The sequence below is a fragment of the Microcebus murinus genome, chromosome 1 (genome assembly GCF_040939455.1).
Source record: "Microcebus murinus isolate Inina chromosome 1, M.murinus_Inina_mat1.0, whole genome shotgun sequence".
Taxonomy (NCBI): domain Eukaryota; kingdom Metazoa; phylum Chordata; class Mammalia; order Primates; family Cheirogaleidae; genus Microcebus; species Microcebus murinus.
The window spans coordinates 102,716,080-102,733,477 of NC_134104.1; the positions used below are offsets into that span (position 1 = coordinate 102,716,080).

At 39.5% G+C, this 17,398-nt stretch overlaps 1 protein-coding gene across 1 annotated transcript in view; it reads right to left on the reverse strand.

Moving 5' to 3' along the window:
- The window catches only part of TIPARP (TCDD inducible poly(ADP-ribose) polymerase), a 32,497-nt gene extending 16,281 nt beyond the window's left edge, over nucleotides 1–16,216 (reverse strand). Inside the window, exons 1-2 of the mRNA XM_012786935.2 lie at nucleotides 15,991–16,216; nucleotides 12,285–13,243 (exon numbers count right to left, since the gene is read on the reverse strand). Coding sequence (XP_012642389.1) covers nucleotides 12,285–13,204 — 920 coding nt within the window. The 5' untranslated portion in view covers nucleotides 13,205–13,243; nucleotides 15,991–16,216. The remainder of the gene's footprint in view (nucleotides 1–12,284; nucleotides 13,244–15,990) is intronic.
- Between the last annotated feature and the right edge of the window lie 1,182 nt (nucleotides 16,217–17,398).

A 17,398-nucleotide genomic window follows, 5' to 3' on the forward strand; every position in this document is an offset into this window, starting at 1 on the left:
CCAACATTTTCTGACACATATTAGCAATGCACAGAGCACCAACACCCACACTAAGTCAGAAAATATGCCCTACACATCATTTCCTCTATATTATAAACTTACTATTATCTTAGTATATTTCAGATACTAAAAAGAAAGTAAAAAAGAACTACAGCATGAGCAATAAACAGAGCTGGAATGAAAACCAAAACTAATATAGAAACAAATGCTAAATGAAATAGAAATTAGTAAGAACAGGATTTCTTTCTCAGATAAATAGCTTTTCAGTTTATGTATTTGGGAGCTTAGTAAAGAGCACAACCATTTTAGGCAATTTCTCTACTATAAAAGGTTTGAAACCAAGAAGGAAATGTGACAATAAAGGAAAAAGTAATCTTAAGTAGGCACATTGATTAGGTATGGGGTTTTGCATTGGGGATAAGAACATGAAAAAGACAAAATGCCACAGAGAACCAATCTAGTGGGGATAGTAAACCTTGTGGCAGTGTGAAATGTGGCACATAGGTGGTCTGGGAACAACTCAGAAGTAGATGGCCTACCTCTGCTGGGAAAGGTGTCAGGAAAAGCGGTCAAGGGAGGTATCCCAGAGTGGATGAAATGTGAGCCAAGTCCAGTCAGACAATGGGAGGCAAGACACCACATACAGATTGACTGCATGTGTAGAAGCTAAACAAGCAAGGCACGAGGAAAGGGTGCAAAGAAGCACATGCGGTTCATGTGGGAAGTCAGGGTGTATGTGTCTATGAGAGCTGATAAGGGATAAGACTGAACTGGATAGGCTGGCTGGGGCCAAATAATGAAGTGCTTTGTATGCTGGGTTAAGAGGTTAGGACTTGACTCATCAGTGGATTTTCAGTAAGCTCCAGTCTTGCCTCTATAAAGGTCACTTCACTAGTACTTGTATAGAATAATTTATTTATTTTGGCAGAGGAGGGTGGGGAAAGGTGGGGGAGAGGTAGCTACAAGCATTCGTTTGCTAAATATTTATTAACATATTTATCAATATTTATTATTCTATGATTAACCATCTACAGATTTTAGAACTGCACAAGACAAATGATGACAGAGGACTAAGGAAGCAAAGTAGGGATGATGTGAGAAGTATTTAAGAGTTAGAATCTAGCTACATGAAGGATGATTACGTGTGGATCAGAAGGAAGTAGAAAGAGTCCAGGATATGTTCCCATGTTTTTGATCTGGATGACTGGATCATGGTGCCATTAGAGACAGAAATTATAAGAGGTGGAACATATTTAAGTGGGAAGAGGATGTAAATAAAATATAATCTCAGACTTCAGCAAAGTCAATTCAAGTTTTCTGAACCCTACTCTGTACAGTTTTAACTAGATCAGATACACTTTGGAACCTTGGCTTCCTGCCTTTAAGAGTTAACTAGGTTTTGCAAGGATAAACCTGTGACCTCAAAACTAATTAACACCAACCCTAACTGGCTAGACAAACCACACATAATTAGTAGGCTCTCTTATTTTTATGATGTAAAGTGAAAATAACTCCCAAAGTGATGGTCATAATGATAGAAAGATAAAGATTAAATGCATTTGGGAGAGTATTTAGGATCTTCTGCTACTGGCTTGAAACAGGCATGACAGATGGGATATGTTTGCTGCTGCTAAAGAAATTTCACAGGCGCACAAAATATAGCTGGCTTTTGATACCTGGCTTTGATGTTTCCAGGAACTCATTTAGCAATGCTGAATATCTGGCAGCTTATATCCCTTCAAATATGTTACAAGGTGATGAGAATAAAGCCATGGCATTCACAACACCAACATTATTTTGTGAAAGTAGTGTAGTTATAAAACTTCAGAGAACTATATACTAGTAACTTGCTGCTTTAGCAGCACAGTAACTGTCATTTATTCTGTTCCTAATTAAGATTTGTGCTAACACTGCCTCAAGTAAATAGCATAGAACTGTTGGGTAAGGCAATAATACTTATGTATAAATGCTTACAATCAAAGCAGTATCTTTTAATAGTCACCAGAAGTTAAAATACTATACTTAATTTCTAAACTATGACATCAGTTATGATAACAACTGATTTTTCGTTTCATATCCAGAAGTAGCTATAGACACAGATATACTCACATATCAAAATTGAGAGTTTACATTATTATGCATATGGTGCTCAGTAGTTGTGCACAGACTAAGAACCAATTGTTGACTCTAAATTAAATCTACCCACCTCTAAAGAAATCCTGACCTAATGAAGGCAGAATTACCGAGGCTTAGATCAGTCTGTAAAACTATCAATATAAAACTTGGATCATGAACTTATCTAACGGTTCCAAATACTTCAAAAGAGTTTTGGGTAGGTAAAAATGTTCCCCATTTTAAGACACAATGCACTTCTTGGGATCAACTCTTCAAAAGTGATTATCAGGCAAAATTCTGTGTGTTCTCCTTTGGTCTCTCCTAAAACATCTTGGAAAAAGGTGAATTTCTGAGAAGGCAGCAAGTTAGTCCGACGGATGCTGTCTGGAATCATGTTTATCTGTGTGCCAAACCCCATGTTTGATTTACAAATTATTAGACATCTAATCTGTGGTCTTAAAGTCATTCTATAACTGATCATGGTGAATTGACAAAGAGAATAAGAGAAAGGAGAGGAAAGAGTGGCAGGTAAGTTAAACAAACCCATACCACAGCTTACTCTCAAAAAGTTCTGATACTAAGACATGATCATTTGAATACATCTACATGTTTGCTAAACCACTAATAAATAATACCATACACTGAAGTTCCCTGCCCCAATGCAACCACTAAAAGCAAATGATGACATTCACATAAAAAAAAAGAATCTACTAAAATACTGTTATGCTGACATTTTTTGTTTTGTATTACACAATACAGATCAAAACAAAAAACACAATAAAACTTCCCAGTAATATGCGGATAAAATCTTTCATAAATAAAAACTACACTTATGAGATCAGAAGATCTCACTGTTATCTATTTATGGAGGCATGGGGTTAAATTTTACACCCTGAAGGTACCAAAAATGTCACACTGCCTTAACTTTGATCCAAATTCAGTCACATGTCCTGAGAATCACAGACTCACAGAAGGTAACTATAAGTGAGACATACTTCTCAATCACAGCCTGACAACTGAAAACTTAAGTTATTGAAATTAAGTTAAGGAATTGAAACTTAGCTTTTATGAGAACAGCTGAGATAGAAAGCACAGACTAGTTTTTAAAAATTGTGTAGCATGCCTTATATACTGCATTAAATTATGCAATTACTGATTTTTATGAAGATGAGTACATATCCCTTCTGTTGAAGGAAATATTTTTAAAACTAAGGTTTCTATCTTACCTCAAAGTAGACAATAAAAAATGTCTGCCATGTGGTCAAGGCACAAATATTGGTTAGTTCAAATTTTTGGATACAAACTTGGTAGCATTTAAAGAGGGATAAAATAAATTTGTTCATAAAACTTTTCTACATAAAGTCAATACATATATGTAAATCCTAAAATTACTTAAAAGTTGCTTTCAAAAAACCTCAAACAATTTAGGACTTATTTATACATAAATAAAATATTAATTATAAATAATTATCATAAAATACTAATAATCCCTAATAAGATATAATCTATTAGCTTCATTGCTGTTCTGACTTTTAAATTATAAATGACTCCCTTAAAAAGGTTTTTATTCAGCATTTTCTTTTAGTTAGCCTTGGTTTTTCCCCCAATTAGTCCAGATGAACTAACTAATCAATAAAGAATTAGAAATATACTCACTGATGGCTTATGATGTATTTGGTGCTAAGAATCCAGAGATGAGTAAGCAGCTTTCAAGCAGACTAGAGATTTGAATGCATACAAACTACACAGAGAGTTCATCAACCTGATAGTTCTTTAAACAAATTTCTGGAAAAAAGATTTTCTACAGAAAAGATATTAAAAGTTTTTTATTGTCTAAATTTTGTAAATTATGACAGTCTTAAATATTATCAACAGTCTTAAATCAGTAACTTTTTCTGGGGGAGATGGCTTCTACAAAGCCCAGTTTCTCTGATAGGTTCAAATTAACTAATTTATCAATTAGTTAAGACAGTCTAAATTATTTTTTAGTAACAAATTAATTGTAGAACACTTTACACAATGCTTCTGATGTCTGGCAGCACTGGGATAATCCAAATGTCAGAAAGCAAGCAAGCAAATTTCCTTCTGTTTCACATATTCTCCCTAGATTCAAGGATGTCTTTCTTTCATTAGAATGAGTAATTAAACCCTAGAAGGCAAACCTGGTATTTCTCTTGTGCTTATTTTTACTCTCTAAATGCCTGGAAATGAAAGAGCTAAGCCAGGTGACAGTCAGAAACCAAACACCAACCACAGCAGGAAATTATTTAAGAGTATTTTGTGCTGTTTGCCCTCTCTACGCCCTGATCAGCTGCAGGAACTATGAAGATCACAGGGTGTAGACAAGATTCTGAAAGCAAATGAACTACTGAAAGCAAAGTTCACCCTTGGGCCCCAACTCATGCCATTCTTCACTGATTATTCAGTGCTGGTAAAAATTTAGACCAAAGAAGGTCCCCCAAACTCTATAGCTATACATCAAATGAGATGGCAGAGTTTAAGAAACCATTAATTAGTCCAAAAAGAAAAAAGCTAATGTAATAGAAATTCCTGTAAGTGTAGCCTAAATTAAACATTCTCCAATCATTATGAGAAGTGCAATGTTTCAACATAAGACTATTCACAAATCCTCCCTTATGCTCAGAAGCAACAGAACCAAAACAGGACTTCCATTTGCATAAAGAATACAAATTTACTGAACTCCTTCTCAGATAACTTAGTCATGGGACATTCTAATACATTTTTACACAATTTTTTGTGGTACATATTACTGGTTTCTGTAGAATGTGAAAGGGAACAGTCACTCTAACATTCTCACTCTTGTAAGTGCTTATCCTTTCATTGTGATGACCATGCAAAGGTTCTTTACTGGTCAAGTGGGTGTTACCAGTAAGTAAACATCACAGAGAAGATCAAGGAGACAGACACATTTTGTTGTGTGGAAACTGCAAATAGGAATGCTTAGTTGACCTCTTTTAATGCTTGTCTTAGCAACAGTAACTGGGTAGGGTCAGCGAGGAAAATTGGAAGTTTAATACATGATAGTTAAAAGTTTATTAATACCAACTTCTAAAATTGAGTTCCTGATCAGAATTGGTTGTATTTATCTCAAGTCTACAATACTGTTTTTGCACAGATTGAATATAAATCTTTACAAGATACCAAGTTGAATAAGTGCAATTTATGTAAAATCCTTAATTTTCAAAATGTATTTCAGAACGTACCACTTGTAATTTCAGATTCCTCGATTAACAAGAAATTATCTATATTAAAAATCTGAGGGCCAAGCACAGTGGCTCACGCCTGTAATCCTAGAGTTCTGGGAGGCCGAGGCGGTGGGATGGGAGGATGGTTCAAGGCCAACCAGCCTGAGCAAAAGCACGACCCTGTCTCTACTAAAAATAGAAAGAAATTAATTGGCCAACTAAAAATATATAGAAAAAATTAGATGGGCATGGTGGTACATGCTTATAGTCCCAGCTACTTAGGAGACTGAGGCAGGAGGATCACTTGAGCCCAGGAGTCTGAGGTTGCTGTGAGCTAGCTAGGCTGATGCCACGGCACTCTAGCCTGGGCAACAAAAGTGAGGCTTTGTCTCAAAAAGAAATTGAGGCTTTTATAGTTCATGTGTCAAACTGGGCTAGATTAGGTTTAACACTTTCAGGGAGAAATTTTAAATAGGGGAGAGTTTGTGTGCAGTGTAATTCCTGGTCCCCAGAAAGCACAGCCATGAATTTAATCTATAAATATAAAAATAAGCAATACTTAGTTTTGCTGAAGAAATTCCTTCACATCTACAATATGGCTTGTTTGCTCCTAGAAATGGTGAACTTCAGAAGTATTTTATTTCTTTGTACAGTTTGTGGTTATGGTACTACAAAGTAGAGCTCAACCCAAGATCTCAGGCCAGTACATAACAATTTTAAACCCAGAATGAAACAGAATATGGTTCCACCTTCAGCACTTTAAAGAAACAAAATCATTCACACATTATCTTAAGACTCCCAGACTTATAAAAGAGAAATTCTACTACTTTTACCAATTTTCTTTCACTTAGTGTTCAATTTGAATCAGCCTTATAGAAAGTTGTGCCAGAATAATCATCTTGCAATTCAAAATATATTTGTTTTTTCCTTTGCAAAAATGATATACACATGTACTTAGGTTTCCTTCCACAAAAGGAGGTCCTCATTTAAATGCAATCCAGAATCATCATCAAATCAAGGGATAAGAAATAAAAAAGGCCATAGGAATAGTCATAATCTCAAAAGGCTGGTTTTAGTAGCATTCCTTGAGCAGTCAATGCTTGAATGGTCCTTTAGAAAAATAGCCCCCAAACCCAGAATAAAACTGAGAATCACTGACCATATTAAAAATACAAAGAATTTATGAAATTTACCTTTGCTTTATGAAAGACTGTAAAACTAGAATCTAAAAATTCTAGTGCAAAAATAGGAAACAGATTTACAGGGACGCAGAGTTATCCTGTCAAAAGCAGCATTTTTGTTGCATGCCCATTATGTGTAGAGGCTTTTAAATGCTGAATGGAGTTATGACTACAGGCTGAGCATCCCTAATCCAAAAATCCAAGATGCTCCAACATCCAAAACTTTTGAGCCCCAAGATGATGCTCAGAGGAAATGCTCTTTGGAGCATTTCAGATTTTGGATTTTGGAGGTTTAACTGGTATAATTCAAATATTCCAAAATCTGAAAAAAACTTGAAATCTGAAATACGTCTAGTCCTGAAAACACTCTGGATAATACTCAATCTGTATTTCTTTTTTTTATTGTTGTTCGTATTTATAATAAAAGGGTTCTGTTTTCAAATTCAATGATAAAGGACATAATGTATAATGCAATTATTTTTAGGGACTGCCAGATAACCTTATAAGGCATTTCCTCCAACTGTCTAATTTAAAAGTTATAAATCTGTGCCTTTTTGGCAAGGTTCATTTTCATTACCATAAATACAACAGTAAAAAGCTGACCCCAACCTGAAGACAGGTGACAGATGCTTCAAAAAGTCTATTCTGTTTGTTGATAAAAACCCAGAAAGAGAATAAATGAATGATTGCCATTGATTACCATGATAGCTCTACACAGACCCAGTAACTCCTCTGGATTAGTATAGATAGAAGCCAATTAGTTTTATTTCATATGTAAATAGCAGCATAAAGAAGTACCAAAAAAAAAAAATTCACTGGATTGCTTTATCCTAAAGCACAAGGCACACATTTTAAAAGTCACTTCAAACATAGTTCTTGCTTATGGAACTCTCTCTTAGGCAGGAATTTTTAAAATAAATTCAAACTCATCCAGCTGTGTATATTCAAGAAATACCAAAAAGTCACAAGGCATAGTAAGTTTCAGCTGTTCTCCCCTCTCCAGTGTTATCAATAACACATAATGAGTTGGTTCATACATCATCACAGCTGTGCAGGCCAGAGTTAACTTGGCTAATTTAACTATTCCAGTAGAGTTCAGTTAGGAGCTTGTTCTAGTTAAGATAATTCACTCTGCAAGTCATATAGAATATAATACTATAGGCTTTTTATTATCATGAATACGCATTTCTCCTTGTCTTCTTACACAAGAGTTTCTGTGAAGTCATCTAATGGTATTGTCACTGGGACAAATTTAAAAAAAGACTTCTTACAGCAATTGGCAATTAAAATCACTCAGCAACTAAGATTATGACAATACTCTAGGCTTCAACCTTAAGCAAATGAAACTCCCTCTTATCAATAAGGATTAATTCCAAAAGAAGAGAAAAGAACACTGTCCTTTGAGAAAAATTAACCATAGATTCAGAGTTTGGAACTTTCTTTTTCAATTCCACCTTCTTTCGATACATTCAGAATTAGAAATAATCATTAGTCATATTTTCATCTGTAGCAACCTCCAAAAAAATAAGGTTTGCAGAGTATCTTTTCTTGATGAGTGGCAATAACCAGAAGACTACTCTGGATCACTTTAAAATGAATGTAATGTGAAACCAATGGTGATCTTGGATGCTTGAGAGAGATTTGCACAGCCTCCATAATTTCAATTATCCACAACAGTATTCCACACAGTGAGCGAGGCTCTTTTAAAACTGCTTAGTTCTGCTATTCAATATCATTATCTATTAAGGATGAGTGCCTACTGTTAGAGACTATGTTTTCTTAATCGAAAACACAACATTCAATGTTGTTTTCTCAACTGCATATTTGGAATTTGGAAATTCTCCAAGGCCCATCCCATGTACAGAAAAGAAGCCTCAGTATCTGTATCTAGGGAGTTCATACACACAACTCATATACAGTTGATGTTAACAATAAACATTTATAGATGTGCAAAAGCAGAATAACAAAGCAAAGTAGGATTATATCATAATTTCATTACAATGAACCAAGTAAGCATTTATTATTGAAATCCTTTTTAAATGTTTTTAGTATCTAAACATCATGACTAAAAATTTGGAAAGGACCTGTGAACTTATCTAGCTCAACTTCCTTTCCAACTCCATTCCTAAGAACAAAATGAACACTACATATCTAATTTAGATTTAGTTGGTAAATCCAATACACTTGCAAAGCAAAATCAAGAATTGTATCTGCACAGTTTGAAACTATGCTTTTGTCTCTCCTATGGACCCAGAACTATGAACTTTCTCCAACTTGCACAAAATGAAGATGTTATGGGTATGGAATATAATGATTTACCAAGTCATATAAACTAATGAAAACACAGGGATAAACAACTGTCATTCATTATTCACTATTCCTGAATCCAAAGACTGCCAGGTCTGACTTGGACATATACACAGCTGAACACACACTTCCTGGTTATATGCAATCTGAACAGATAGACCAGCTTTACAGGCCTGACCACAGAGATTAATAGCTTTAGCCAAATAATGTGGTAACCATGTGAACCTGGGCTGCTCCAGCTTGTTTGTGAATCTCTCAGCAAGGCTCAACATGCCGTTATCTGCATCTTGTTGCCAGGAAACACAACATCGCTTTGGAATACAAGGAAAACCAGGTTGCAATGACCACAGGTCAACTTCCCAAGAGCCTAATTTGTGACACTTAGCTATCTACAATATTGCAAAATTTTTTTCCTGTAGTCCTGAGAGAAGTTCACTTTACTAGTAATTTAACAGTTAATACTTTTTGCTATTTTATCAGGGCAGGGCCACTTATTACCACACTAACAATGTAGTGGCAGCAATAGTAATTATAATAATAACTTACTGATACTTTTTTTCTTCCAAGTCTCAGGTAAACATTAGTTTACTTCATTAAAACTGATATGGAAATCAAACACCCACTGCAACTACTTTATAACTGATCCAACAATGTATGCTTATGAGCCTTTCTTTATCTGTTTATTCTTCAGCAAAATAATCTTACCAAAGGATAAATACCCAATATGCTGCTGACCTAAGAGTTCTTCGATTTTTCTAGGATCAAAATGACTATTTTTCCTTGCTCACAGTAACAGAATGTAATGTGTTGGACAATAATCCTGCTAGTTTCTTCCTGACCAATTCAAACAGATAGAAACTTAATGTACCAAGATGCTGAAGTACTCAGCAGACTGAAAATTTGCTTCATAGTGAAGTGGAAGGCCACTGTTCTGCAGAGTTTTGCAATCTGGAGTTGGAAGGATTAGAGTGGCTTTGAGAGTATATAAAATTAATTACCCTTGACATAGCAATTAGAATTGCTAGCTTATGGGCAAGAGAGATTGTGGACAATACCTTATTAAGAAGATGTTTAAAATAAAATGTAAAACATTTTTCTTTCTTCCAAGGCTGTTTTAAAAATGTACTCAGTTTTATTGTAAGTTTTGCTACCCAAACAAGGTAGAATCTTTTCTTTTCTTTTTTTTTTTTTTTTTTGAGACACAGTCTCACTTTGTTGCCTGGGCTAGAGTGCCATGGCTTCAGCCTAGCTCACAGCAACCTCAAACTCCTAGGCTCAAGTGATCCTTCTGCCTCAGCCTCCTGAGTAGCTGGGACTACAGGCATGCACCACCATGCCCGGCTAATTTTTCTCTATATTTTTAGTTAGCCAATTAATTTCTTTCTATTTTTAGTAGAGACAGGCTCTCGCTCTTACTCAGGCTGGTTTCAAACTCCTGATCTTGAGTGATCCTCCAGCCTCAGCCTCCCAGAGAGCTAGGATTACAGGCGTGAGCCACCGCGACCGGCCAAGGTAGAATCTTGAATGCATTATATTCTCAAGATAATATATTTATAGCCAGGAAAACTACATTCTTGATATGACCTTACTTTTATCCCAGGGGATTCTCTATGTAATACCCTTGAACTTAGGCTTTATACTGTTTCTCTTCATGTTCCACACTTCCCCTTTGAAACACAAGATGCAAAGTTCTAGTTTCATGATTATTAAAGTATTAATAAGACATATGGACCTATGTACTATCTGAAATATTGAAGTACTGAAAGAAAACCACTCACCCAACACTAAAAGGGAGCAAGAGAAGTTAAAAAAAAAAAAATCAGATTTCTGTAATGCCAACAATGCTCTGGCACTAATCAGAACACAGAAGGCCAACATCAAAACTAACATAATAAAACAACTCAGAATTGGTTTATAGCCACCATTTGCTGACTCTCCAGACATCTGGGTACTGTAAACTATCTATGAACAAAGATGACTCTCAAGGAAGTTTCTCTGAGTTGGTACAGTCTGTATTTTCCCCCACATATAGGTCATATCTTTCAGTACTATACCCGGCCATTCATTATCTGTGAAGCTGTCAGGTTGCCTTCATGGTTTCCCAAGTCAGGTAGCAAGGAAAGAAGTGCTCTTCTCTTCCATATAATTTTAATCCTCACTCTTGGTCACACATAAATAGCTATTAAGTATTATGTAAACATTTTAACTCCTCTTACATTATAGGAGAAATAGAGATTAATGCTTACTATATAGCCCTTTTTGTACTAGCAACTTTACATGTGGCAACTATCATTTTCATTTTAAAGTTCAATTAAAGAAGAATTAGGATGTGGAAATATCAGTTCCCTGTCAGTAAATATTGCTTATAGACATCCATACTAAGAGAACTGAGTTTATATATATATATATATATATATATATATATGTATATATATATATATATATTGCATATCAAAAGTCGAGAATAGTTTTTTTTGTGTGTGAATAAACATATCCATCAACATAAATCCTCCCTTCACTCATTGTTAAAACTTCCAGGTTTAAAAAAATACTCTGGGCTGGGCGTGGTGGCTCACACCTGAAATCCTAGCACTCTGGGAGGCTGAGGCGGGAGGATGAATCAAGGTCAGGAGTTCAAAACCAGCCTGAGGAAGAGCAAGACCCCATCTCTACTATAAACAGAAAGAAATCAGCTGGACAACTTAAAATATATAGAAAAAATTAGCAGGGCATGGTGGCGCATGCCTATAGTCCCAGCTACTCGGGAGGCTGAGGCAGGAGGATCGCTTGAGCCCAGGAGTTTGAGGTTGCTGTGAGCTAGGCTTAAGCCACAGCACTCTAGCCTGGGCAACAGAGTGAGACTCTGTTTAAAAAAAAAAAAAAAATACTCTGAATTGTGGAACTATTTATTTTATCTATAAGATAAATTTAATAGTAAAAAGCTTCAAGGAAACTAATAAAAGATTGAAGAGTATAGGAGAAACTTGTGAATCACTCACAAAAAAAAGTGTTTAAACCATTTAAAATGAAAAGGGCCACAAAAATCTCCCAACAATATTACTTTCTTTTAAGAAATAGCAGCTACTCAATATTCAAAACTTTAAATTTAGACAAATTAGGTATTCATTATGTTATACTAATATTCACCACGGACTTTCTTTTAAAAAGCTCTCCTATGTGATTAATATTTGATTCACAATAGTCAATGTACGTGCAACTTCTCAGTCACACACATATTGAACAGAGTGACATCTGAATTGTTCAAATCATAAAACCTTCATTGTTTGGTTGGGTAAATAGCCTGCATTCAACCACCATGAAAAATCAGGATAGCGTAAAGCCCAAAGAATAACAGTGGAAAAAAGAATAAAACCTGTTACTACTGAAAGAAACTACTCCACACTAAGCTTTTAGCTTCTTTACCTTCTCTACAACATTTAAAAAGTTTTACAAGTTGTTATAAATAAATACATACCCATACTTCATTCTCATTCTATCATTTTCTGGGTTACAGTAAAATCTTTCCAAGTGCTCCTGAGAATCATTGGATACACTCTGCCACTTTTGAGTAGTTGTCCTTTTTATCTGCCAATGATATGGCAAGACTGTGTGGTGCTTCAAACAATCCCTGCCATAAATACAAGTGCCTTGCAGAAAGTCCATGCAGATTTCAATTCCATTTTCTTGGTGAGTGTGGTACTGTAGCTGGTTCACCAGCTCAAACACGAGGTCAAGGGAAGCCTCCTCACTTTTGTCCTGGAAGAGCTCAGTACTCAACTTATCACTGGTGTCCAAAATGTACTGGATTGTAAAATTGCTATCTTGGAAAACCCCTGGAACATAATCCATGACTTTGTCTATGCAGTCAGGGCTAGTAGGAACATCACCTGACACTGGGTGCAAAAGGTCAGTCTGGAAGTGCCCTGGTGTAGAATCTGCCACTGTCCCACTGATGGTTTCTGGTGAAAAGCTGTGATCCTGGATTGGAACCACTTGTTCTGGAGCATCGGTGGAAGGATGGGCTTCTGGTATCTGGCCCCCAACATTTGTTCCATCAGGAATCAGGACAGACATATTGTTTTCTGCTGGTGGGCACGATGTATTGATTTCCAGGGTTTTTTTCACCATAGGTTCGTGTAAGCTGTTCTCATCTGCACTCTGGTTCCTAGATCTAAAAACCCCATCAAGTGAGCCAGATTCTAATAAAGTATTTAATATTGGCCTCAAAGACCTCAGGGTTCCAGTTCCCAATCTTTTCTGATCCTGCTTTTTCTTAAAACAAGTCTTCAATGGAGTGATCTTCTCAGAAAGTCTCATTTGGCATGAAAAGTCATCAGGAGGAGAGCGAGGCTGCACTACACAGTCTGGCTCAGATTCTGTGGTTTCCATTTCCATGATGTGGATTAGCTCCAATTGCTCCTCAGTCTAAAAATCCTACCAGGAAAGGAAGGAAGATGATCATTTACACACTGACAACAACTGGATCACATTCATTCATTAAAAATGTTTTGTTTTGGTCTGTGATAGAGGCCCTAAAATCACTTCCTCTTATACTATATTTAGCCTCTCCAGGTCAATTTTAAATTTTATTCAGAAATCAAGGCTCTAAAGTAACCAACAATATTCAAAAGCCTACAGCAGATAAAGGTAGGGGAGAGAGAGAGTCTTTCGATAGGCCTTTGGCCCTTATTTGTGGACTTAACATATGAGTCTATAATTTTGCTAGGCTATGAATTTTTACTAAGGCTAGAGTAGGGTAAGAGATAGGAGGTAGAAATAACTGTGTCTAGATGATGACAGCAGGGAAGCCACATCTCTACTCAGCTTTGTGGTTCTCTTCACAGTTATTTATGTACCACCTGTCTCGTAAGTTGACAAAAACTTAAGTTTCTTTGTGGGGAAAAAAAATTTCAACAAATGAAGGTTAAACTTCAAAGTTAAATAGTGAGTGAATTTGGGGTGTAAGAATATACACAGGAAACAGGGCTCTCAATTGAAATATATGAGAGAAAGCCAGGAGGAGCCTGTTAAGCATTCTTATATTCAGAAAGTTCTAACATATTCCTGAAGAATATTAAGGGTCTACTTTTGAAATCCCCAGAAACATTACCACTACAGAAGGAACACCAGGCTGGGTGTGTTTAGCAACAGAAGCCACATCAGCAACACCCACTGCACACTGTGTTAGAAACCAAACACAACTTCATAACACAGAAAGGGCCTCTAAGTCCGAGTCTTCAAAAGTTATGTATATGCATTTTTAAAGAGGCAAATGAAGGTATATATAGAAAATTAACACGAGAATATAAAACACACTCCAAATTTCAGATTCCTAATGAAATACTGAAAGAGATTTTAAAAAGCGCTTTCTTTCAAGAATCAGACCCCTTGAAAAAAATTGAAACTTAAAAATATTTACTCAGATTGTGCCAGGTGAGAAACAGACAGAGAAGCAATTAACCCTTTTCTCTCTTGTCCAACAAACCAAAAGAGATCCTTGAAGCAAGAGGACATGACTTAATCAAGTATGCATTCTAGATGCCCAGTACAGTGCCTAGCACAATGCACACTGCAGGTGTTCCACAAATATTACTGAAGGCACATATTATATGTTTAGTTCTTTGTTGTTTATGGGTCAAAGTCAACAAAAAAAGATAAAACTGAGTGCCTCCCCCAAAATATTAAAGATACAACTGGAGAAAGTCATAAATCTATGTGTAAAAAGTGCACAATCACTCAGGAAAATAAAATACAAAGCATAGCATATAGCAAAGTGTTAGTGTATATGTAAGCACAAAAGGAAAAGGTAGAAAAAGGAGAGTTCACTTTGAGCTGGCATTGTTAGGGAAAGCTTCACGAAGAAGGAGAGACCTGACATAAGACATAAATCAAGTGGAAAGCAGCCAAGCCAGGAGTTATTATTCATCATTCAGTGCTATTGCCTCAAGGCAGAATTGGCACAGATTGTGGTATTCCCTCTCCACCACACCAAACCGGCCTATGCCTTCCCCCACGCACATACACACCAACCACTCCTATCATAGCTTATTAAGGCAAAACAGACACTAAACCAAATTTACTTATACGTGTGTGTACATACACACGAGAACACGCAACTTTTCCTATTATTATTGCCTTTCATCAAACTCGGAAACAAAACTGGGAGGAAGAAGCAGAGAACTAGAGAAGTGGCTAAACCACTAGAACCTACTTCCCTAATTAGTTTGCATAACAGAAAAATAAAGATTGGAAGGACACTTCCTCCGGTCCCTCGCTGCAGGCGACCCACTGCTAGATCGCTCACCTAGGGACTCCGGGGACCTCCGACACTCCTGGACCATCGCACATTCCAAGGAAACCGCCCGCTCCACACTCAGCGACCCGGGTCCGAGAGACGCCTCCTGCCGGCCGCGACGGTTTACGCAGCTCCGAACCCCGGGCCGCGCCAAGAGCGGCCGAGGCGCCGCCGGGCCGGACAATTCCGGGTATTCCCGGGCATCCCTGGCCCCTCCGCAGGCGCCGGGACGCCCCTCAAACCCACGGTCCAGCCTTCTCCTGACCAGCGACCCCCGGCTTCCCACTCGCGGCTCTACATTTCTTCTTCACCTCCTCAGGAGCGTCCGGCGGGTCTCGGAGGCTCGCAGAACCGAGCCGCGAAGCGCCGGGGAAAGGCGGCGGGCGCTCCTCGCGGCGGCCGGGAGGAAGGCGAGGACTTGTGCGCCCTCAAAGTTAACGTGAAAACAGCCTGCAAACTTCTCGGCTGCAGCCCAGAACGCGGGGCCGGCCGGAAGTCTCCCGCAACTGCCGTGCCCTCCTCCCGGGTCTGCGAAGGGCTGCTCCGCGCCTCAGGAGCGCCTGGGGTCTGCTCCGGGGGAGGCCGCATAGACGCGCCCCCGCCCTGACGAAGAGGGAAGGGGCAGACGCCAGCGACCCCAGCTAAGTCCTTCAGCGTCTTGCTCTGACTTATACACCTGCCGCAGGCTCTAAGTGACTAAGGAGTGTACACTAATCCCCTATTGATGGGATCCAGGTGAATTTGGTACAAAACGCAGTCTAAAAATCAATCGCCCTGATCTGCAAGACCCGGCACACTCCCTGTGCGGGGCCGGCACCGCGAGGCAGGCTCCCGCCACCCCGGCGAGGGTCCCTCGGCCCCTCAGCGCCCACTCGGAGCCGTTTACCTGAACGAGAGCCTGAGAGACCGGATCACAGGAGTCGCGTTGCGGGCAGCGTCCGCGCCGGGGCTCGGCGCCGAGGGAGGGCGCTGGCGTCTAGGGGTCGCAGGCCGGCGCCGCGGCTAGCCGCGCACGGGCCATTCTGCCGCCGCGAGCGCAGAAAGCCTCAACCGCGCTCCAGGTACAGCTAGCTCGCCTGTCACCTCGAGCTCTGCTTTAAGTGGCTTCCGGTCGCCTCCTCCCTACGGCCCCGTCTCGGAGGCGGAGCCTGGGCGCCAGGGGGTGGGGTGGGGTGAGGAGGCCGGGCGCTCAGTGGGTGCCGGGAAGGAGCCCCACCCCCTCGCGCGCGTGCGCGCTCGCTCTCGGGGAGGCGCGCGGGGTGTGCGTGCGGTGGCCTGGTGCTCCCGCGAGGGGGCGTGTCCTCTCGCGGACGGCCGGTCCCCGGGGGTCCGCGTCTACGCGCGTCTGGGAGCGCGCGGTTGTGAGAAAGGGAAGCGTGCGCGGCGTGGGGCGGGCTCCATCTGCCTGCGGACAGATGGAGGGTCACTTTGTTCCGAAGAGACCCAGGCACTCGAGGCAGGTTGTGAAACGGAACGACCCGTTTTCGGTGCGGTTGGCTTTGTTTATCTGCCTCCTTCCAGGCGCCTCCAGCCCTTGACGCCGCCGGTCCCTGAGAGAAGGCAAACGGCTGCCTCCGCCGCTGCCGCCAGACGGGGTCGCCTGCCCCGCGCCAGACGGGCAGGACAGTGCTCACCTGGCCGGCGCCTCTGTATCCGGCCGCGTAGGCCGCCTTGCTGAAGGGAAACATAGCTTAGGGGTTTGATGATAGAAACGCGTATATATGGGATGTAAAGACCACAGACACCGTAGTGACTAATGTATTCATTCAGCAAATATATCAGAGCGCCTGTTACGTGCCTGGCATGTACTAGTCTTAGGGCTACAACCTCAATCAGCCCAGAGCTCATACCTGTCCTTGTGGAGCTCGCAGAGCACCATGTACTCACCTCTAAAATATATACCACATGTGAAATAGACATATTTTCTGGAATGTAAAATACCTTGAATTCTCCATATGTTGAATAGATTTTCAGTGGCTCATGTAATCCCTACATATGGTGGGGGGAGGTGCTGGTAATTCTGGACATAGAAGCCTGTAAAAATAGAGGAGAGGCGACAGTAATAGACATTGTGGTCCTAAGCCTTTATTGAACATTGTAAACCAGACTAGGCGAGCACATCAGCAAAGAATAGGTTAAGGGTGGTATCTCCCAAGGAGGCTTATCATTTCAAATATCATCAAGGCAGGGCCATTAAACTAAGGTGAGAATGATATGGGGGTGGAATCAGGAGACAATAGGTAAAAGACAAGAATCTTTACATTTAAAAAATTATATTGAGACAAGATCTTGGT